We start from the raw sequence: 24,800 nt of genomic DNA on the forward strand, positions 1-24,800 counted from the left end.
TCATTGAAAGTGGGCATGCAGGTACAGCAGGTGGTGAAAAAGGCGAATGGTATGCTGGCATTTATAGCGAGAGGATTCGAGTACAGGAGCAGGGAGGTACTACTGCAGTTGTACAAGGCCTTGGTGAGGCCACACCTGGAGTATTGTGTGCTGTTTTGGTCCCCTAATCTGAGGAAAGACATCTTTGCCATAGAGGGAGTACAAAGAAGGTTCACCAGATTGATTCCTGGGATGGCAGGACTTTCATATGAAGAAAGACTGGATGAATTGGGCTTGTACTCGTTGGAATTTAGAAGATTGAGGGGGGATCTGATTGAAACGTATAAGATCCTAAAGGGATTGGACAGGCTAGATGCTGGAAGATTGTTCCCGATGTTGGGGAAGTCCAGAATGAGGGGTCAGAGTTTGAGGATAGAGGGGAAGCCTTTTAGGACCGAGATTAGGAAAAACTTCTTCACACAGAGAGTGGTGAATCTGTGGCATTCTCTGCCACAGGAAACTGTTGAGGCCAGTTCATTGGCTATATTTAAGAGGGAGTTAGATATGGCCCTTGTGGCTATGGGGGTCAGGGGGTATGGAGGGAAGGCTGGGGCAGGGTTCTGAGTTGGATGATCAGCCACGATCATAATAAATGGCGGTGCAGGCTCGAAGGGTCGAATGGCCTACTCCTGCACCTATCTTCTATGTTTCTATGTTTCTACTTGCACAGACCTGCAGTGACCACTTTATTAGGTACAGGAGTGGAACCTGGTGTGGTCTTCTGCTGCTGTGGCCCATCTACTTTCAAAGTTCAACGTGTTGTGCATTCAAAGATGCACTTCTGCACACCACTGCTGCAATATGTGATTATCTGAGTTACTGTCACATCCCTGTCAGCTTGAATCAGTCTGGCCATTCTCCTCTGACCTCTATCATTCACAAGGCACATGCCCACAGAACTGTCACTCACTTGATGTTTTTTGTTTTTCACACCGTTCTCTGTAAACCCTCGAAACTATTGTGTCTGAAAATCCTAGGAGATCAGCAGACTCTGAAATCCTCAAACAACTCCATTTGGTACCAACAATTATTCCATGGTCAAAGTCACTGAGATCACATTTCTTCCCCATTCTGATGTTTGGTCTGAACAGCAACTGAACCCTTTGACCATATCTGCATGCTTTTATGCATTGAGTTGCTGCCACATGATTGGCTGATTGTATATTTGCATTAATAAGCAGGTGTACAGGTGTTCCTAACAAAGTGGCCACTGAACATACATTATCAAATAAAGTTAGATGTGACAGATTCCACAGAAAGTTCCACATAGTTCAATCTCATAAGTGAAGATTTATTTTCCATAATATTGGAAGTATCTTAGTGTTACAACAGTGCATTATTTATATGTACATGAGAAAATCTGCAGATACTGGCAATCCAAGCAACACACACAAAATGCTGGAGGGGCTCAGCAGGCGAGGCAGCATCTATGGAAAAGAGTAGAGTTGACGTTTTGGGCCCAGACCCTTCATCAAGACTGGAGAAAAAGATAGAAAGTCAGAGTAAGAAGGTGGGGGGAGGGGAGGAAGAAGTACAAGGTGGTTGGTGAAAAATGAAACTGGGAGAGCAGGAGGAGTGAAGTAAAGAGCTGGACAATTAACTGGTGAAAGAGACAAAGAGGAGATAAGACCATGGAAGACAGGGAAGGAGAAGGAGCACCCAGATGGGAGGTGATGGGCAGATAAGATCCAGAGCAGGCAGAAGACCAGAGCGGGGTATCCGGGAAGAGAAGGAGGGTTGAAGATGAGAGAGGGGGTCATTGGTGTGGGCTGGAGAGTCCTGGCAAAAGAAGTAGGCATGGAGACGAAGGCAGCGGAAGAAGAGTTCAGCATCACGGTGGGTATGGAACTCACTGAGGTGTGGATGCAGGGGGACAAAGGTGAGGCCCTTACTGAGGACAGGACGTTCTACCTCAGAGAAGGGAATGTTGGAGGAAATAAGAAGAACTACTTATATGTATGTTGCTTTCCTGGCAATATTAGAAACACTCTAAATGGTATTACAGCTAACTGGGACTCAGCAGCAATGTTCTCTCTAAGGGGTGTGTGGGTGTGTGTGCACGCACGCGCACATGCACACATCTTTTTCTCCTGGTGCATAAAGGAATTTAAATTACGCACATAAACGCACATTACGCTTGCAACGCTGTGTGTCCAACAGAGTGATCAGCAGCACTAGGGCTCCACAGGGGACTGTCTTGTCTCCCTTTCTCTTCACCATTTACACCTTGGACTTCAACTACTGCACAGAGTCTTGTCATCTTCAGAAGTTTTCTGATGACTCTGCCATAGTTGGATGCATCAGCACGGGAGATGAGGCTGAGTACAGGGCTACGGTAGGAAACTTTGTCACATGGTGTGAGCAGAATTATCTGCAGCTTAACGTGAAAAAGACTAAGGAGCTGGCGGTAGACCTGAGGAGAGCTAAGATACCGGTGACCCCTGTTTCCATCCAGGGGGTCAGTGTGGACATGGTGGAGGATTACAGATACCTGGGGATACGAATTGACAATAAACTGGACTGGTCAAAGAACACTGAGGCTGTCTACAAGAAGGGTCAAAGCCGTCTCTATTTCCTGAGGAGACTGAGGTCCTTTAACATCTGCCGGACGATGCTGAAGATGTTCTACGAGTCTGTGGTGGCCAGTGCGATCATGTTTGCTGTTGTGTGCTGGGGCAGCAGGCTGAGGGTAGCAGACACCAACAGAATCACAAACTCATTCGTAAGACCAGTGATGTTGTGGGGATGGAACTGGACTCTCTGACGGTGATGTCTGAAAAGAGGATGCTGTCTAAGTTGCATGCCATCTTGGACAATGTCTCCCATCCACTACATAATGTACTGGGTGGGCACAGGAGTACATTCAGCCAGAGACTCATTCCACCGAGATGCAACACAGAGCGTCATAGGAAGTCATTCCTGCCTGTGGCCATCAAACTTTACAACTCCTCCCTTGGAGGGTCAGACACCCTGAGCCAATAGGCTGGTCCTGGACTTATTTCATAATTTACTGGCATAATTTACATATTACTATTTAATTATTTATGGTTTTATTACTATTTATTATTTATGGTGCAACTGTAACGAAAACCAATTTCCCCCGGGATCAATAAAGTATGACTAGGACTCTGACTAAAGTTGTCACCTTCTACCTCATTGGCGTGTTAGTTACATTTCACAATCATATACATTTCCTTTTCCGGTTTCTGATGCGGATGGTGTTGACAATGTGGAGATTGTGATGATTTGTCTGCAGATTTCATAAATGGCTTATTTATACTGTTCTTTTGTAGAAATTATTGATTCACTATGTTGAATTCCAAATGAGCAAAGGGCGTGAAGCGCAAAAGAACTGCTGGTTCATTTGAAGTGGAATGGCTTAATGAAACAGTAGAAACTGCTATACCAAAAGTTCATTAAGCCAGGAATGTGCAGCAACAGAGAATACTTTTGTACAATACAGGAACTGGTGTTACCTGTGTGTATCGCCACAATACGAATGTTGCTGGAGAATTTGCAAGTGGGAAGAAGTGGAATGATTTTTGGAAACTTGACTTTTTAAAATGTCATTGAGCAAGTAAGTCACATATGGACAGTGTGCAAAAGCTCTGGCAAGAAATTCCTTCGTTACCTGCTATAGGTCTGCTATGTATGTGTAACACCCTGATTCATATTTTTACTGCTATGCTGCAGGTATTTCGTTTTAGCAGATCTGTAAGGGGAGTCTGTTCTGCTTTCAGCCTGTTTGGGTTGTTGTTGAAGATAAGGGATGCTGAGGAATGTGTGTCATCCAATTAGGATAGTGGAACTGGGAGATTTTGCGAGGGACACTAACGTTGGTCTTGGGTTTTTGTTCGGCAGGAGATGAAGAGAGAAGACGCTGGACAAACATGGTCATAGGATTCAACCTGATGGGAGATTGTGATTCGATGGAGCAAGATGCCAGGGCCTTCTGAGGATTGGTGAATATGTGTGACTTTTGGAAGAGTTGAGCTCCAACTTGCGCATATTTGACTGTTTAATTATAAGGGCCTTTTTTTTTTCTTTTCTTTACCAACCCTTAAGTTAAGATTTATAAATATAATTAATTTAATCATAAGCAGTGTGCTGTTTCTTGGCACTGAGTTATAACAGGGTAACAAATTACACAGCATGCACACAAACCAGGATTTGGGATGGGAGAGCCGTCCCAATCTCATGGGTTTGATGGGACTGGAGTGTGTATTCCCTAGGCTTACACAGCCAAGGAAACCAGAGGGGTTTCATATGTTTTGTGAGAGTGCAGATGAACGAGAGAGAAAACATTCAAAACCAGAGGAGATGAAAGTTCTTATTGACAGTGTATTACTGACTGTTAAAATGAATACCTTTACATGTAAAATTCAGTGCGCAGATGTTGTTGTCACAGGGCAAAAGAATTGCACAGCACAAGATTTTTGCGCACACTAGTCACTATAAGTTAGAAGGAACATTACTGTACAGTATTTAACATGCAGTGCAGCTTAACATTCCATTGTAGTCAATCTCTTGACTTGTTTGTAAATGAGGCACAATAATCCATGCACAGTTCCATTTGCATTACTCTTTTTTGATATGATAGGTACAACTTGAAATGTTTTCTGGATGTTTGCAAATATTTTTCAATTATCACACTGTTTATTTCTGTTAAGGTAGCATTATAAATTATTCCAGATTGCAAAGTTGATTCTCAAATTTGTAAACTGTAAGAACATAATAGAATCAAGTTACTTTAATAATGTTGTTACCCAAAGGGAGTATAGATTCATTTTGCTGAAGTCAGACCATGTCTGAAATCAGCATTCTTTGCAATGCTGTGAACTAAGATTCAGTTGCAAGCTTGGTAGTTTGCCAGCTGAACTGGAGAAGTTACATGTTGCATCGCGTGTTAAAGAAATACTAAATCTTAAAGTGATGTTGGCCCTCATATTAATCAGGTTTCTGTTATGCAATTTCAGCTTCTGCTCAGTTCACAACAGAAGTTAAAATTGCATAGCTGAAGTTTGAAAAACCCATCCGCTCAGAATTTAAGATACCTAATTCTAATTTTGTTACTGTTCAAAGTGGAGTGGTAATGTTGGCATAGACATGATGAGCTGAATGGCCTAATTCCATGCTGTATGGCTCTGTGACAGCAGTAATGTCAGTGAGATGGTCAGTGATAGAGATTGACGACCCCAGATTTTTGTGCTCTTACTTTTCTTATTACATTTTCCACCTCAGATGGCGGAAGAAGTTTGGCATGAGACCCCAAATTCTCAGGACTTGCTACAAGGGCACCATGGAGAGCATCCTAACTGGTTATGTCACTGCAAGGTATGGGAACTGAATTGCAGGGTATGCAGAGAGTGGTGCGGGCAGCCCAGCGCATCTGTGGATGTAAACTTTTCTCTATTCAGACATTTACAGTAGCAGGTGTGTAAAAAGGACCCAGAGGATCATCAGGGACTCCCGCCACCCCAACCACAAACTGTTTCAGCTGCTTCTGTCTGGCAAATGGTACCGCAGCATTAGGGTTTGGGCAATATCCTCCCACATATTCCTTCCTTATTGCTTGTACACAGCAACAGAGAGGCAACATAAAGATTTATGTTGTGAGAAGGATGTAAGAAATAAAATCCTAATTCTAATTCTAATTCTCTGCAGTTTTCTCCTTGATATGTATTGAAGAATAGCAGAGATGGAGGACAGTAAGTGACAATCACGGGAAGATTTATTTTTGCCCATATTTAATCTGATTTCATGAGGTTTTCAGGCTTCTCATGTCCACACCTTCATGACTATATGTTATTATGCCAGCTTTAATAAATCATTCCAGAGAGGACAGAATTTATTCTATGATCCTGTTGAGGAATATGAAATGTTGTTGAAAGGAATGATTCTACGAGAACAATCATTTCATGTTGTTCATTGAATAGCCTGCTGGACAGCCCTCATAATTTAGGCTCAAGTTCTTAGATTTTCATAAAACTCCCTGCTGTATGCTCTATTCCATTTTATTATAATGGTTTTTGAAGCAGTTTTGATACAACCAAATGGCTTGCTACGGATTTGCTTTCTCAGGTAGGCAATAGTTTTCTTTTCCTAAAAGAATATTGGAGAGGCAAATGGGAATTGGTCCAAATTTCTGATCATTTGACAGACAACTTTTAAATCCTTAAGCTACTTTGATAGATTTGAATATCTGACTCTGAGTCTTTGGTCCAAGTTTCTTGATTGCTAAAGCTGCAACAGAACATTACAGTGTTATTCCCAATGGTGCTAGCTTTAAGGTTATAGCAAGGGATTGAGAAAAATTGGTCACAGTTTTGTGACAAAGAAATGATATCTGACCAATCTACTGAAGTTCTTTGAAGGAGTAACATGCATTGTGGATAAAGGCAACTGATGGGTATACTATACTGCGATTTCTAGAAAGCGTTTGATGAAGTGCTACATCAAAGCTTATTGCAGAAAACAGAGGAACAGGTTCAGACATAGAGTGTTGTGTATGGTCTTAATCTCCTTATTTCAATAGGTTCAATAGGTTATTAGTCTATTGAAAGTGATTCAGATAAGCTTTACTTGACTCATATCTTGAATGGCTTAAAATCTTTTGAGTAAAATTGGGTGGGCTAGATTTGAGTCCACTGAAGTTTAGAAGTCAGTGATGCTCATTTAAGCATTAAGGTGCAGAGGGATAATGCCAGGATGGATGTGGGGAAGGTGTTTCCATTTGTGGATGAAATTAGAACTAAGAGTTGTTTAAAAATAAACGGTTGTTTACTTAAGACAAAGTTGAAAGGAAATTTATTCCCTTGAAAGATTTTGAGTGTTTCAACTCTTTCTGAAAAGCAGTTGAAATAGAGTCTCTGAATACTTTAAGGCAGAAGTAGGTCTCGATAAATATGGGAGAAAGGTTACACAAGAGATTCTGCTGGAAATCTTTATCAACCTGCACAAAATGCTGGAGGAACTGCCCAGATCAGGTAGCATCTATGGAAGGAAATGAATAGTCAACGTTTCGGGCCTAGACCCTGATAAAGCATTTTGTGTGATGAAAGGTTACCTTTGAAAGACAGGGATGCAGATTTAGAATCAGGTCAGCCATATCTATTGACCTACAGGATTGAGAGGTTCCTTGATTTACTCCTACAAATAGCTTGTTTGTTCCTCATTACGATTACATCCTTTTCCCTCAACTCATTAGCCTTAGTTTCTCATGTTAATTTCCTTTCTAAAGTCTTCAGTAAATCATTTCTTAATTTTCTATAGTCCTATGAAACAATGGAGGATCCATTGAACAACAATATTAGGATAGATAAGTTAAAGAAAGTGTGATGCATTGATCGAATGAAAACTGTTCAGATGCAGCTGTTTCAATAACAGCTGAGGTTAGCAAAAGTGAGAAAATTTGAAATGGGGTGAGACCGCTGCAATGTTGTGCAGTGATCATTACAGCAGAGAACAAATTTCTGAAGTGTTATTTGGAATCTACCCCAGAGAACCTTGGGCTTAATTCTGATTTTGCCTGCAAGTCTTGAAGGTCCTTGGAAAATTATGAATTTTCCCTCCAATTTACACTGGGAATTCTCAAGTATTGGAATTTCCTCCAGGCATAACTTAGAACGATATTGCAATGGTTGAAGTAACATAATAAATGAAGAGAAACAGAGGCAAATTCCCACTTACCTGCCATTCTTCATCCTATTTTTATAAAATTCATGTAGACTTGGCTTTTGAAAGGCGACTAAGAAAGTATTGTATTAAACTTGGGATTTATATCAGTAAACCATTCAATAAATGTTTAAATGCACTGACCTATTGGACTTGGTTGGCTTGGCCCTCCAGAGCACTTACAAGTAGCATTCTTGATAAATGGTTGCACAAGATTCCCATTAACTATTGCATGAAAATTCAATAGCAATAGGTTTGTGAAATTCCCACTGTTCAAATGGAAATTTCTCCATTACACTTTGCACTCATGTAGAATATCTAATTTTATGCTACATTACAATAGTTATATTTATTGATTGGTTGAAGAGAACTTGAATCAACTTAGTTATTCTTATTAAGCTAGCTTGGGCAATTTTAGTTAGGTTTTTTTTAAGCTTAAGATGAGAGCACTTGATGTTTAACACCATTTATCTTTTGGAAGATGATAGTGATGAAGTGCTTTGAATCATTGCAGTTCATGTGATGAAGGTCAGCTAACGTACTCTTGGACAACAAGTTCCGGCAAATAGACCAATTGTGCTGAAGTTATACAACATGGTCTGAAGCAAAAACAAACTGCTGGAAGAACTCAGTGGCTTGAGCACCTCCTGTGGGATGAGAGGAAATATCACCATCTCAGGTCAAAACCTTGGATCAGGACTTGCAACATGGGCTTAAACACCCTTCCGCTTTGCTACTGATCCCTTCAAGAACTGTTGGTGATGATCACCTCATGGGTAAGCATGTTGCTGACTTCCTGCAGTGCAATCAATGATCCAGCAGTGGTGCATTCATGTACTCAACTGAGGGCTGGATGCTTTTTGCATTTGGTTCCTCAGTTTTACACTCTCCATGTCATAGAGTCATAGAAAAGTACAGCACAGAAAAAGGCCCTTCAGAACATCTAGCCTGTGCTGAACAACTTAAACTGCCTACTGCTATCGATCTACACCGGGACTATAACTCTCCATACCATTACCTTCCATGTACCTATCCAAACTTCTCTTTGAATGTTGAAATTGAGCTTGCATGCACCACTTGCAATGGCAGCTAGTTCCACATTCCCATGATCCCTCAGTGAAGAAGTTTCTCCTCATGTTCCCCTTAAACTTTTCACCTTTCACCCTTAACCCATGACCTCTAGTTGAAGTCCCACCCGACCTAAGTAGACAAAGCCTGCTTGCATTTACCCTATCTATACCCCTCATAATTTTCTATACCTCTATCAAATCTCCTCTCAATCATCTATGTTCTGAGGAATAAAGTCCTAAATTATTCAATCTTTCCATATAAGTCAGGTCCTCCAGACCTGGCAATATCCTTGTAAATTTTCTCTGCAGTATTTCAATCTTATTTACATTTTTCCTGTAGGTGGGTGACCAAAACTGCAAACAATATTCCACATTAGGCCTCACTGATATCTTATATAGTATCAACATAACATCTCATCTCCTGTTCTCATTACTTTGATTTATGAAGGCTAATGTGCCAAAGCTTTACTTATGGTCCTATCCACCTGTGACATCACTTTATGGGCCTGTATTCCCAGATCCCTTTGTTCCATCGCACTCCTCAGTGCCCTACCATTCACTGTGTAAGACCTATCCCAGTTGGTCTGCTGAAGTCAAACACCTCGCACTTATCTGCATTAATTTCCATCTGCGATTTTTTAGCCATTTTTTCCAGTTTGTCCAGATCCTGCTGCAAGCCATGATAGGCTTCCTTGCTGTCCAATACACTAGTTGACCACATTATCATCCACATCGTTGATACAGATGACAAACATCAACTGACTTAGCACTGAACCCTGCAGCACTCTACTAGTGACAGTCCCTCCAGTCAGACAGGCTATCATTTATTACACTTGCTGGCTTCTCCCACAAAGCCAATGTCTAAACCAATTTACTACCTTATCTTGAGTGCCATGCGACTGAACCTTCTTGACTAAGCTCCCATGTGGGACCTTGTCAAATGCCTTGCTAAAGCCCATGCAGACAACATTTACTGCCTTGCCTTCATCAACTTTCCTGGTAGTTTGGTTAGACATGATCTAACACGCACAAAGCTATGCTATCTATTCAAATACTTATAAATCCAGTCTCTCAGAATATCTTCCAATAATTTTCCCACTACTGATGTCCGGCTCACTGGCCTATAATTTCCTGGTTTATTTTTACAGCCTTTCGAAAACAGCGGATGAACATCAGTTATTCTCCAATCCTCTGGTACTTCACCTGTCGCTAAGGATGATTTAAATATCTCTGGTAGGGCCCCTGCAATTTCTGCACTTACCTCCCGCAAGGTCCCATTCTTTGGAACAGGGCTGCTGATATTGATGAGAAAGTTCAGCAAAGTTGATGATTTATTCTTTTTTTGTTACTTAACATTAAATTTAAAATAAAATTTCAGTAGCTTAATGTATTTTAATCATATTAAGTTGTTTTATTTTGATTATTTTAAACTGATGGAACTGTTGAACAGTAGGGAGATTTAAAAATAGTTCAAAAGCAATTGCCAGTAGCTAGCTGTCAAAAACCCATCAGGGTGTTCTGGGATATAGCCTCAAGATCAGCCATCTAAGGCCTAGTTACCTATTGCATTCTGGCCTTTTTCATGCTGTGGTGGTAACAGCTAGGCCTCAACATTGACTGCTAGTGCATGTGACAACAGGAAACCATGGAGGTTAAAGGTGGGAATGATCTATTCCTACATTTTTTTCCAGTTAGAATGCTGTTAGACTTAAATGGGAACTGAAGATTATTTCCAGTGTGCCTACTTCCTTTGTCCTGCTAGATGAGAGCAGCACAGAGTATAGGGCATATAGATAATGGAAAAAAGACCCTTTGGCATGCCAGTTCAAACAATCAAAAGCCATTTATATTAATCCTATGTTAATCAACTGTTTTTATTCCCCAACATCCTCAATAACTCTTCCCAGGTTCTACCACTCACCAACACATGAGGGACAATTTATAGTGGTCAATTAACTAACCAAACTGGACATCCTTGGGAAATATGGGTTCGTAGATTAATGGTTGAATGGCTCCCAATATAAAGTTGTGTTCTTAATATTAGGCCCTGCAGAACTCCACTATTCACTATGTATAGAGTCATGTGATTGACCAGTCTCTGGGTTGCAGCAATCATGTGTAGAGGTGTGGCAAAGCCAACTGGAAGATCCTTGGAGTAAAGGAACTCCAGAACCTGTTTTATGCATTGAGATCATGCCAACAAGCCATACAGCATAGAAACAAACCCTTCAGCCAAGACTGTCCATGCCAACCATTGCGCTTATCTGTACAGGTCCCATTTACTCAAATTTGTTCCATAGCCTTCAATGGCTTGGGAATTCAAGCATTTGTCTCAATGCTTCCTAAGTATTTTGAGAGTACCTGTGTTCTGCCAACTGCTCAGGTACCATATTCCAGAGTGAAACCACCCTGAGTGTGAAAAATATCCCTCTCTGATCCTCTCTAAATATACTGGCTCTTACCTTATACCTATGCCTCTTGTTTTAGACACACTAAAATAGAAAAACGGTTCTCACCTATTCTAACACATTTACTTGTATATCTTTATCAAGTCATCCCTCATTTTCCTCTGTTCTAGGATAAGCAAACACAGCCCGTCCCACCTCTCTTATAACTATAATAATTCAATCCACTAAAAAGAGTGGTTATCTCCTTTGTACTCTCCTCAGTGCTATCACATCTTTTTCTCTTGTGAGGTGGTCAGAACTGCACATTTATTCTACAAGTGATGCAACTCTTATTTTTGAGCCTATGGCAGATGAAGGGAAGCACCCCACTTGTCTCCTTCATCACCCACTTCAGTCATGTATCACTTTCAGTGACTGTTGGATTTGCAACTGGAAGGAAAGTTGTAGAATGGGAAAAGAATTTAATTTCTGCACATTCTTGTAGAATTCTTAACATCCTGGAATTCCCTACTCAACAGCTCCATGAAAGTATCTTCATCACAGGGACTACTATCTTTAAAGAAAATAACTTGCTATCACCTTCTCAGGAAAAATCGGGGATGATCAATAAATGACGGCCTGACCAGTGACAGTACATCTTATAAATGTTTTGTTTTATAAGATTGTTAACAGCAATGGTGGTCCAAAAGGAATCCTAACTCCACATGTGTGTTTACAGTTGAAGAAGAGACAGTTGATAGCAAGTTAGAGAAAACAAGGTAATTTCACTGAAAATAGAAACAAAACTTTTAATGCACAGAACAAAAAATTTACCAGCCAGTGTGGATAACAGCTTAATACATTTTGACACTCCACTATAAAATCCATTGCTTGAGGCATACTGTTTAAGACAGAAGTCACATAAAACACACTTCTGTTGATTTTCTCTTCATCCTAATGCCTTCTAATATTCCTCAAAACAGCCTAGCGAACAAAGTATAATTTTATCCTATATTGGCACGTGTATTAATAAAGCAATATTTCTTCTAAAAGAATGGAGGCTTTTACCTATTGTAAGATCCTATAATATTCAGGTTATTTAAAAAAATTTCTGAAGCCTCTGGAGGACTAGAATACTTGGCAAAGTAAAAGTTTTTTAGCTAATGGTTGTAAATCTACTATCTTAGATGAGTTCATTTAAATGTAAGGCATTTCTTTGCAATTGACAGGCTGCATTATTAAACTCACTCCTTTGCTGCCCTAGTGACATTAAATTGTTAATTTCACTTCAGGAATTTGTAAGGAGGCTTGGATGGATATAAAAGAAACATTAAAGAGATGCTTTCAGAATGAAATTAGAGACTTTTATTTGCATATGGTAAAGAGAACATTCATTCCACATATAAATCATGAATTCATAGTACTCAATGAATTCAACTGAGAATCAAACCCATTTCTTAAGACAGATATTAATGTCCAATCAATAAATTAATAATAAGAAAAATGGTAAAATATTACCTGCTTTGCAAAGTAAAGTAACACCATTTTGAGATATTTAATGGACTACTTATTGCATTGGCAACTTTAGAATATCATACTATGTATTTTCTGTCTATTGCACTCACCTGGATGAGCAGTCTAGCTTTGTATTTCTTGCTGTACATTCGTGGAGTGAATCCAACAGTAATTAGAGTCCCAGATGAGCCAAGAGGAAGCAGTTCTCCAGTCTGAGGTGAAACCTCAAATTCTGGATCACTGCAAGGTAAGAAGTGTGCTGTGAATGGTATGGGATCCCTAAAAGTTAAAGGGAATGAGTCAAAAATTACTTAGAAGCAACAATTTCTGAACAAGATAACCATCATATAGTCACAATGTGATCTCCTCTACACTCTTAAAACCAAATGTAGATTGGATGTATTTAGTCTGCAAGGACTACCCTAAGGTTCCAATTGCTTGTCACTTCAATTCATCATCTCATACCCACTCTGTCTGTCGCCTCTTGCACTATTCTGAAGAGATTCAACGTAACTTGAAATACAAGTTCTCATCTTCCATCTCAACATCTTGCAGCCATCCAGATTTAACACTGAATTTAACCATTTAAAGTAAGAGCTCTCTCTTTGTCACAACTGGCCAGTTCTTTTACATTATCCATGTGTAACATTAACTCAGTTTTTTTTTCACTGTACAGACACTGTTTTTTCTATCTTTCTTAATAACCCTTATTAACATTAACCAGCTAGCTTCATCATCACTTAATACAATGTTAACCCTGGTCTCACCCAAACAAGATTCAATCTTTCTGTCCAATTCCTCCCTCCCATACCCTCTCTGGAACTTGAAACCAACTTATTTCCTTACTTTTTCAGTTCACACAGTCTTTGTCCTGAAATGTTAATTCTGTTTTTAGTTCCATATATGCTGTATCATCTGGTGAATGTTCCCAGCCATTTCTGTTTTTATTTCAGATTTCCAGTATATACAAGGTTTTCTAATTTCTATTAGTAATCATTATTAATAGCTCTCTGAAAGACTGGCTATAAAATTTCAGTTGATCTACAGGAAAATCAGAATCCAGGCTTTTTAAAAGGTATATAACAGTTTCTAGAGTAGGTTACATGGTCGGCACAACATTGTTGGCCAAAGCACCTGTAATGTGCTGTAGATTTCTATCTTCTATGTTCTACATGGGTTTATTGGCTTATAAACAGAGGTACAGAGTACAAAAGTAATGGAATTATACTTGGTTAAACACTGGTCGGGCCCAGTCCTAGAATGAGTGAAGACGCAAATTAGTTGAACAGTACCAGAGAAGAAAGACTCTTGTTTACTGCTATAGGCTGAGAGAAAATCTGAAAGATTATTCAAATACTTGAACAGCTGATTCCTGTGCTGATTTAAAACGATAAACAAAGAACCTGAGACAATTAAAGTAAGTAACTCTTTGTGCAATGAAATGATTGAAGTTGAATCGAATGTCTACTTGAAAAAGGAAGTGTTTCTCGGTGAAATGAATACAGCAGAGGAATGGGATTAATTCCTTTCTCTTTCAATAGTCTGGTTCAGATGTCAAATGACTTACTGAAGCTATACTTTCCCATGATTCCATCAAACAAAGAGGTTTGGGACCTGAAGAATGCCAAGTTGGAGAAACCTATGTATTCCAGGGCATCAATATTTCGTAGGGTCTCATTTGGGAGAACAATATCTCCTTCATTAACTAAAAGGCTCAGCAGAGGATGTACTTTTTGCAGCAGCTGGTAAAATTACGTCTTCCCCAGAACATACTGGTACAGTTCTACACTGCCATCATAGAAAGCCCCTCGTGTCAGCCATTACTGTCTGGCTTAATGCAGCATCCTCTCACAATATACAAAAGCTACAGCAACTGTCAAGTCTGCAGAACAGATCATTGACTGCTGTCTACCATCATTCCAGGACAAATAAGTGGGCAGGAAAAATCATTGTGGACACTACCTTCCTGCAAACTGTCTTTTCCAAAAGCTCCCTCCTGGAAAGCACTATAAGGCTATTAAAACAAAAACTTCACACCATCTTAAAAGCTTCTTTTCCCAGGCAATTAATCTGATCAACCATTCTAGTTAGCACCCCCTCCATCCCCTCTATCAATCTGTATCTATTACCCCTATCACTGCACTGCACTGTAAACACTTTAAACCACTTCTGATAATGCTGTTTACATTGTAAATAAATACTGGCATTTACATGTTCTTCTCTGCTGCTATAGGACATCCACTTCAAGGTTCAATGCGTTGTGCATTCAGAGATGCTCTTCTGCACACCACCGTTGTAATGTGTGATTATTTGAGTTACTGTCGCCTTCCTGTCAGTTTGAACCAGTCTGACCATCCTTCTCTCACCTCTCTCATTAATAAAGTTCAAAGTCCAAAGTAAATTTGTTATCAAAGTACAACTATGTCACCATATACAACTCTGAGATTCATTTTCGTGTGGGCAAACACAGTAAATCCCAGGAAACACAATAGAATTAATGAAAGACCACGCCCAGCAGGACAGACAAATAGCCAATGTGCAAAGGACAACAAACTGCTCAAATACAAAAGAAAAAAAACATAATAAATAAATAAGCATGATATGAAGAGTCTTTGAAAGTGAGTGAGTCCGCAGTTCAATAGTCGGGTGAGTGAAATTCAGTGAACAAGATCCTTTCGCCTGCAGAACCGCCACTCACTTGGTGTTTTTTGTATTTCTGATCATTCTCTGTAAATTCTAGAGACTGTCCTGCATGAAAGTCTTAGGAGATCATTAGTGTCTGAGATACTTGAACCACCCCATCTGGCACCAAGAATTATTCCATGGACAAAGTCACTTAGATTACATTCCTTCCCCATTTTGATGATTTCTTCTGAATAATTGAACCTGTGCATTGAGTTGCTACATGAGTGACTTATTAGATAGTTGAATGAATGAGCAGGTTTACAAGTGTACCTAATAAGTTGGCCACTGAGTGTATGTATTAATGCACATTTTATTCCATACCTGTATTTTAATGTCTAACTTTACATTTTATATAATTCTTTATTCTTTATAATTGTTGAATGTTTTTAGTTGCATATCGTGCCAACACACCATAGAAAATTCCCAATACATGTAAATACCCATGTCGAATAAAGTTGATCCTTGATCATTGAAATGCAGGCAGGAACAAATTCTTGAAATGATCAAATTCTTTTTTTTTTCTTGGACTTGTTTCATAACCTGTGGACATTAAAAAACTATAACCTCCCCACCCACCCATTTACCTTTCATTTTGAGAGATTCTGAAGAACAAGCACAACATCCCCATTGGAATACATTTTTAGACCATTAATGTGGAGGACCAGAAAATAGTGAAAGAAAGACAACTTTTAAGAAAGGATATAGACGACAATAAGAGACCTCCACTCTAAAATCAATGAAAAGGATTTATGACCAACAAGTAATCTGCTGAATGAAGCAGCATCTTTGGGAGGGAAGGAATTGTGTATCAGAGGTCCCAAGAGTAGCTGACTGAGGAATCAGAATCAGATTTATTGTCACTGACATATGTTGTTTTGCAGCAGCAGTACAGTAAAAATCTATAAATGAAATAGAAGTAAATAGATAGTGCAAACACAAAAAATGAGGTTCATGGGTTCATAACCATTTAGAAATTTCATGGTGGAAGGAAAATATACTGTTCCTAAATCATTGAATGTGGGTCCTCAGTCTCTTGGTACCTCCCCCCGATGGCAGTAACAAGAAGAGGGCATATCTCAATTGTAAGGACGGTTAGTGATAGATGCCGCTTTCTTAAGGCACGGCCTTTCAAAGATGTTCTCAACAGTGGGGCGGCTTCTGTCTGTGATGGAGCTGGCTGAGTGTACAGCCCTCTGCAGTCTCTGTACCAACTGGTGAAGCAAACAAGCAGAATCTCTCCACAGTACATCAATAGAAATTCACAAGGGTCTTTGGTGACAAAACAAATCTCCTCAAATTCCCAAGAGTTTTTGGCATGCCTTCTTCATGATTGCATCAATGTGTTGGACTCTGGATAGATCCTCTAAGATATTGATGTCCAGGAACTCTATTCTCATCCTTTCTACCGCTAACCACACAATGACGACTGGTTTGCATTCTCCCAACTTCCCCTGAAGTGCACAATGAATTTCTTGTTCTTGCTGACATTGAGTGTGAGACTTTTGTTGGGATGACACTCAACCAGCCAATCTATCTCACTCCTGCAAGTCTCATCATCACCACCTGAGATTCTACCAACAGCAGTTGTGTCAACAGTCAGTTTGTAGTTGCTATTAAGTTGCGTTTAGCTATACAGTCTTGAGTACAGAGAGAGTAGAGCAGTGTGCTAAATACACATCCTTAACGTGTCCTGGTTGATAGACTAGGATATATTATTATGATCTGACTGACTGTGGTTCTCCACTGAGTAAGTTGAAGACCCAGTTGCAGAGGGAGGTACAGAAGCTCAGGTTTTGATATCTGGTTGTTAGTAGTGATGTTATGATGGTGTTAGCTGCCTATTTGATAAACAGCAGCTTGCTGTATGTCTTGCAGTTGTCTAGATGCTCCAAAGCAGAGCAGAGATCCAATGAATGTGCCTGCTGTAGACCAGTTACATCTCCCTGAGCAGTGCAGTCGTTCCTACGTACTTCAAGGCCGCCACCATCGTCCCTGTGCCGAAGAAATCTTCAGTGTCCTGCCTCAATGACTACCGTCCCATTGCACTCACATCCATCATCATGAAGTGTTTCAAGAGGCTCGTCATGAGGCACATCAAGACCCTGCTGTCCCCCTCACTAGACCCCCTGCAGTTGGCATACCGTCCCAACCGTTCGACAGACGACGCCATTGCCATCACCCTCCACCTGGCCCTAACCCACCTGTACAAAAAAGACACATATGTTCGAAAGCTGTTCATAGACTTCAGTTCAGCATCTAACAAATTATTCCTCAGAAACTGATTGGACAGCTGAGCCTACTGGGCCTGAACACCTCCCTCTGCAACTGGATCCTAGACTTCATGACTGAGAGACCTCAGTCAGTCCATATTGGAAGCAGCATCTCCAACACCATCACACTGAGCACAAGGGCCCCCCAGGGCTGTGTGCTCAGTCCACTGCTGTTCACTCTGCTGACCCACGACCGTGCTGCAACACACAGCTTGAACCACATCATCAAGTTCGCCGATGATACGACTGTGGTGGGTCTCATCAGCAAGAACGATGAGTGAGCATACAGAGAGGAGGTGCAGCGGCTAATGGACTGGTACAGAGCCAACAACCTGTCTCTGAATGTGAACAAAACAAAAGAGATGCTTGTTGACTTCAGGAGGACACAGAACGACCACTCTCCGCTGAACATCGACGACTCCTCCGTAGAGATCGTTAAGAGCACCAAATTTCTTGGTGTTCACCTGGCGGAGAATCTCACCTGGTCCCTCAACACCAGCTCCATAGAAAAGAAAGCCCAGCAGCATCTCTACTTTCTGCGAAGGCTGAGAAAAGTCCATCTCCCACCTCGCCATCCTCACCACGTTCTACAGAGGTTGTATTGAGAGCATCCTGAGCAGCTGCATCACTGCCTGGTTCGAAATTGCACCATTTTGGATCGCAAGACCCTGCAGCGGATAGTGAGGTCAGCTGAGAAGATCATCGGGGTCTCTCTTCCCGCCATTAGAGACATTTACACCACACGCTGCATCCATAGAGCAAACAGCATTATGAAGGACCCCACACACCCCTCATACAAACTCTTCTCCCTCCTGCCATCTGGCAAAAGGCACCAAGTATTCAGGCTCTTATGACCAGACTATGTAACAGTCTCTTCCCCGAAGCCATCAGACCCCTCAATACCCAGAGCCTGGACTGACACCAACCTACTGCCCTCTACTGTGCCTATTGTCTTGTTTATTATTTATTGTAATGCCTGCACTGCTTTGTGCACTTTATGCAGTCCTGGGTAGGTCTGTAGTCTAGTGTAGTTTTGTGTTCTTTTACGTAGTTCAATGTAGTTTTTGTATTGTTCATGTAGCACCATGGTCCTGAAAAATGCTGTCTCATTTTTACTGTGTCCTGTACCAGCAGTTATGGTCGAAATGACAATAAAAAGTGACTTGACTTGACTTGACTTGACTAGATGAAATGCAGTAGGTCCTTGCTCAGGCAGGAGTTAATTCTAGCCATAACCAACCTTTCAAAGCATGTAAGTGTTACAAGGTGATAGTCATTGAGGCAGCTTACCATGCTCTTCTCAGGCACTGATATGCTTGCTGCTCTTTTGAAGCAGGTGAGAACCTCAAACCACAGAACTAAGGGGTTGAAGACGTTCTTGAAGGACAAAAATGACCGGCCAGTTAGTCAGAACAGGTTTTCAGTATCCAATCAGGAATATCACTGGGGCCTAATGCCTTACGATGGTTCACAGTCTTTAAGGATGTTTTGTCATTGGCTCTAAGACGTTGATCACTATATGAAACACTGGAAGTTATAAGTATATTTAGAATTGGAGACGCAAAGACTGCACATGTTGGAATCTAGAGCAACGAGCAAAATGCTGGAGGAATACACTGGGTCAGACAACATCTGTGGAGGGAAATGGACAGCTGACATTTCAGGTCAAGACCCTTCATCTGGACTGCAAGAGAATTTAGAGTTGATAATTTATCCATCCTGTCTCAGAGTTTACTAAAATGGGGCCAAAATCTAGTGTAACACCATGATTTACAGCAAAAATATAAAAAGATATAGAGGAGTAATTGTGAGCTCGGCCCAGAACATCAACTGCTTATTCCTCCCCATAGATGCTGCCTGACTTGCTGTGTTCCTCCAGCGTTTTATGTTTGTTCTCTGAATTTCCCTGGATTTCCTGCATCTGCATAAACTCTGGTGTTTATTAATAACTTAGTTCTTCTCAATAGATCTTGTTTGGCCAGATGAAATTTTCAAGAATGTCTTATTGCTTACTTCCAACACTTATTTCTACACTTTCAGTAAAGATTGTCCAACTCAATTGGTTGTCAGGAAATATTGTAGTTTCCCCTCTTCAGAGAAGTTTCATCTTCTCAGGGGGATACTACACAGAAATGGTTCCCTAAGCATATTCAGTCCTAGTACAAAGTCCATAGAAAATCTGTAGGCAAATACTTATAGTACGCAATGAAAACAATTGTTGTTCCTTCACTATTGAAGTCAAAATCTAACCTATTGTATACTCAGAAATTAAATTGTTTCATCCATATTTTACAATAACAAATTTGCTATTCGTGGAGCACTAGGGATATTTAACTCTAGAGTACTACAAGTAATCATAACTTATTTCAGTACCTTGTTTGGCTTGTAAGCCGAAAGCAAACAACAGACTCTTTATTCAGCCCAATTGTTTCAATATTGATGACGTCGTCTACCTGTGGCTCAGTGGCAGTAAACAGCAATGGGAATTTCCAGACTCCACCTGTAGCAGATTGCACCTTCAACATTGCTGGATGGCTAAAATAAAATTATAAAATGGTTACAATGTATTTATCTGAAATGCATTTGTGTTTAAGATATTGTGAAATGTGGGCATTTTCAGTGTTCTTTAATGAAGTAAAAATATTTACCCTGGCATAAAAATGTACTCAACTGCATCAAAAAGAAATAATGACTTATGCCATATAATGGCAATTTGGTATTGATCTATTTCATCCATTCAATGCTATCATTATTGTGATGGTTATGTTGGTTAACTTTTTAGACATATCAAAACAGGAACAGTTATTACTCCACAACCATCAGAGTCCTGAACAAGAGGTGACAACTTCACTCAACTCCACTTACCTCATCACTGAACTGTTCCCACAACCTATGAACTCATTTTCAAGGACTCTTCATCTCATGATCTTGATATTTATTGCACGTTTGTTTGTTTGTCTGCTTATTTATTTATCTATCCATTTATTATTTCTTTTATTTATTTATTTTTGTATTTGCACAATTGTCTTTTGCACATTGGTTGTTTATCAGTCCTGTTTTGTGCAGTCATTCATTGATCCTATTGTGTTTCTTGGATTTACTGTGAATGCCCACAAAAAAAGGAAGCTCAGGGTTGTATATGGTGACATATAAGCACTTTGATAATAAATTTACTTTGAACTTTGACTTTGAAAAATGGTTAATTCATAAAAATAAGAACAGACTCCGCTTGCAGGCACATTCCACAGACTTGAAATGCTTCCTGGAATCTTGTCCAATTTATTTCCAGATAAGGATATGATGCAGGGAGAGGTCACAATGCATTCCATATACAAAACAGAAATGGTAGAATTAATTACTTCAAAATTAAGTATAATTGATTATGATTGTTTCCTCAGTGTGATCAAATATAAAAGATTGCCCCAACTGATTATCCTCAAGCAGAAGAGAAGTTCTTCATTTCTAAGCATGGGCGACAGACATTTACACTTGGCTTGCTTTTGTACAAATACAATTTTTAATTGTAATTGATATAGATGGTATCAAGCAGAACAGAACTGTAGGACAGTTCTGTTGTTACGTAGTAGCATCTTTCGTTACCACTTTCTCAGAGCGATGAAACATACTTACACTTTAAGCAATTCTTTGAGCAACATAAACTGTAGTATGTGAGTAGGCCAAAAAATCCACATCAATTTGTTGCACCATTGTAAATACTTTAACGAATATGGGAACATCGCTCATGATTGCTGAGATTATGGTGTCAGGATAGCTGAGGCTCAGATTATGTTTCTGGGAATTCTTCTACATGAATAATTAGTTTTCAATGGTATCTACAAGATTTTAATGGACGCTTATTTTTCATGAATGGACATTTTGTGAATGGACACTTATTTTTCATGATAGGGAGTTCAGTGCTCCAGCTGTATGCCAGAAGAAATTTATTCTTTAACCTTTAACAGTAAGCTGGAGATAAGTTTTCATCCACAAAGTACCCCCATATTTATTTTATTCAAATAGCAAATAAATAAAATGGTATTCATATTAAAGAGTGTTAAGGATCAACTATTGACTTTTAAACAGTTCATCAGAAGATTGGATGTTCACTTTCAAAGAAAGATTGTACATTTCCAACAGCTGGACTCGGATAAATACAGGAAAGTGACTCATGACTGTTCAACAGGCCTCAGAGTGGCAGAGGTCAACATTATTTTTGTGCTAATACTCCTGCAAGCTCTACAAGATTGACATAGAACTTAACGTTTATGAGCTAGTTCAAACCTAGATCCAGAAATTTATTGGAATGCACATGGAGCAAGTCCAGAAGTCTTAACTAAATGTCAAACTGGGTCCTACAATATTAAAAGAATTTTCTGCCTAAAGAAGCAGGTTCCGCAGATGGAATTATGTCAAAAGATAGCTGACCAAACGTAAAGGTTCATCGTAGATGGTGAAGCCATCAACACAACAGCAACACAAAGTGCAACATGTTTATAATCTCTCCCATCTATATTTTTATTTATTGCCCAGCTTGATCACACACATTACTACATTAAACAGAAATCTGACAACACCTCAGCTAGGGTTTCTGAATAGATTCACTAGTATCACACATCAAAGTTGCTGGTGAACGCAGCAGGCCAGGCAGCATCTATAGGAAGAGGTACAGTCGACGTTTCAGGCCGAGACCTTTCGTCAGGACTAACTGAAGGAAGAGTGAGTAAGGGATGGTATAATTCACTAGTATAGTAGGTTTACCAGTTGCCAACAAGTAAGTACTAAAAATAAAGTAAATTGCTCATGCATTTAAAAAATAGAGTTTCTGCTATTTTTTCACAAAGTTTGCATTGGTAATAATTTCCAGGTTTAACTTCACTCACCTTATTGGTTTGGGAGGTGCAAAAACAATATTGAAGGTCAGCATGACAACACCAGTCTGTATGTCCCATTCCTTATTCACAAAGCTTATTGCAACTGTAGACTCCATTTGAACTCTTGCCTTCTCTGTCTCATAAAGAATTTCATAAAAAAATTCAGCTATGTTCTGACCTATTATATAAAGCAAATAGAAAAAAATTATGACATAATTTATAATTCAAACACCCAGCTCTGAAACTTCAGGCCCTCTGTTGGCCAGGGTTGACCATGGATATCACATCCCAAATATCTACGTGATCCGCAAGCCAGGGCTGTACAATATGGAGAGCATGCTCCCCCTTTCCATGCAGCAGATGAATCCAAAGGAACAGCAGAGATCAATATAGTTTGGCACAAGCAGCATTACAGGAGCTGCTAGTTAGCATTGAACTCAACATAGGATTGCCCAAGGGATCCTAACTCTGGGAATGGGAATCAGAAACAGTCCTTTCAGGTGAGGCAACACTCCACCTGAATTTGTTGGGGTCATCTATTGTGTTTAGTGCTCTCAGTGCAGCTTCCTCTACATTGGTGAAACTTCCCGGTGGGCAAACATTTTAATTCTGATTCTCATTCCCATTACGACATGTCGGTCCATGGCCTCCTCTTGTGCCAAAAAGAGGCCATCCTCAGGGTGAAGGAGCAACACCTTTTATTCCATCTCGGTAGCCTCCGACCTGATGGCATGAGTATCGATTTCTTCTTTCAGTAAAAAGTATTTCCTCCCACGGCCGACTTCCTCTATTCCCCAATCTTACCTTTTACCTCTTCTCACCTGCCTATCACTTGCCCCTGGGTTCCCTCCTCCTTCCCTTTCTCCTGTGGTCCACTCTCTTCTACTATCAGATTCTTCTTCTCCAGCCCTTGACTATTCTCACTCACCCAGCTTCACCTATCACCTTCCAGCTAGCCTCTTTCCCCCCACCCAGCTTTTTATTCTAGCATCTTCCCCTTTCTTTCTCAGTCCTGCAGAAGGGTCATGGCCTGAAATGTCACCTGTTTATTCTTTTCCACAGATGCTGCCTAACCTGCTGAGTTCCTCCAGCTTTTTGTCAGTGTTGCAGTAATGTACACCAGTTAGATATGTGCTATGTACCAAAGACTAAAAGGCGAGATGAATGGGAAATGACTATTTGAGAAAAGAAAGAATCCAGAGCACAGGGATAGAATGTAGCTCTGTTCCAGCAATAATCTGCTTACTTATTGGGGAAAGTGGAAGTATGAGATTATTGTAAAGACAGTAATCTTCTGTGTCTCCCATGCACCACTGTAAGAGATGAACATAATTTTAAGAAGGTGGATCAAATATTATACTACACGTGACTTTTGCCATTGCTAAGGTACCACATTTGTGCTGCATGACAGCTGCAGGAGATCTTGCTGAAAGTGGGCTTGGCACATCCTTGATCTGGTTCCTGTTAAAACAATTTGTCTTTATTATTAGTACATGATTCTTCCAAAAAAGCAAAAATGTTTGGTGAATGTCCTGGATATTTGTGATCTGAAGGACAATACAGTGGATTCCAGTTAACTGGGACACATCAGGACCAGTAGACTTTGGCCCAATTAAACAGCTGCCCCAATTAGCCATTTTAATAGAAATAATTAAAAAAGTATAAAAAAAGACAAACTACCATTTAACTGAGTTACAAATTACGTATTCAAATGAAATACAGAACACTATAAATACTACTGCAGTATTATAAAACTATGCATTAGTTCCTAATAGTTATCGACAGAGGACTATATATACAGTATACACTGCTGTGTTCTTTTGATTGCTGTAAATGAACAAAATCAATGCAGACACCTAGTGCAGATAATGGACTGCCTTCATACAATGTTTTTGGCAACTGGATCCTCCAAATCTTCATTTTCATTATAACATTCAAGATGATTCTCAATACCTTCGGATTCTTCATAGTTCCTAACTCGTTGAAGTAGTGAAATAATTTCATTTACACTCCCGGCTGTTTGTGGCATCTGAAACCTGAATACTTGAAACTACAGTGAGCAAAACAGTTCTGAGTTGTCTTACTGCTTATTTCTCACCAAATATTAGTGTCAAAAATCACTGCTTTTTGAACACAAACACATGCAACTGATGATATCTTAAAACTTTTTGCTCTAAGCAAGGTTGCTTTAACAACCACACAAGTGCATACGTCTGATGCTAGTTAGATACTATGCCAAATAAATGAAGAGAATCCTGGCAATTTTCTTGATTAGTTTTTGTTCTTTAA

General features: G+C 39.9%; 1 protein-coding gene and 1 long non-coding RNA gene across 2 annotated transcripts in view; one reads left to right on the forward strand and one right to left on the reverse strand.

Annotated features, from left to right (window-relative positions):
- Positions 1-10,279, forward strand: part of LOC134348079 (uncharacterized) — a 104,484-nt gene extending 94,205 nt beyond the window's left edge. Inside the window, exons 3-5 of the long non-coding RNA XR_010018349.1 lie at positions 3,901-4,001; positions 5,281-5,373; positions 8,228-10,279. This is a non-coding gene — a long non-coding RNA (uncharacterized LOC134348079). The remainder of the gene's footprint in view (positions 1-3,900; positions 4,002-5,280; positions 5,374-8,227) is intronic.
- LOC134348078 (cilia- and flagella-associated protein 47-like) overlaps positions 1-24,800 on the reverse strand; it is a 712,768-nt gene that overhangs the window by 40,389 nt on the left and 647,579 nt on the right. Inside the window, exons 61-63 of the mRNA XM_063050919.1 lie at positions 22,521-22,689; positions 20,014-20,175; positions 12,796-12,964 (exon numbers count right to left, since the gene is read on the reverse strand). Of these exons, the coding sequence (XP_062906989.1) occupies positions 12,796-12,964; positions 20,014-20,175; positions 22,521-22,689 (500 nt within the window). The remainder of the gene's footprint in view (positions 1-12,795; positions 12,965-20,013; positions 20,176-22,520; positions 22,690-24,800) is intronic.

Source organism: Mobula hypostoma, chromosome 6, assembly GCF_963921235.1.
Source record: "Mobula hypostoma chromosome 6, sMobHyp1.1, whole genome shotgun sequence".
Taxonomy (NCBI): domain Eukaryota; kingdom Metazoa; phylum Chordata; class Chondrichthyes; order Myliobatiformes; family Myliobatidae; genus Mobula; species Mobula hypostoma.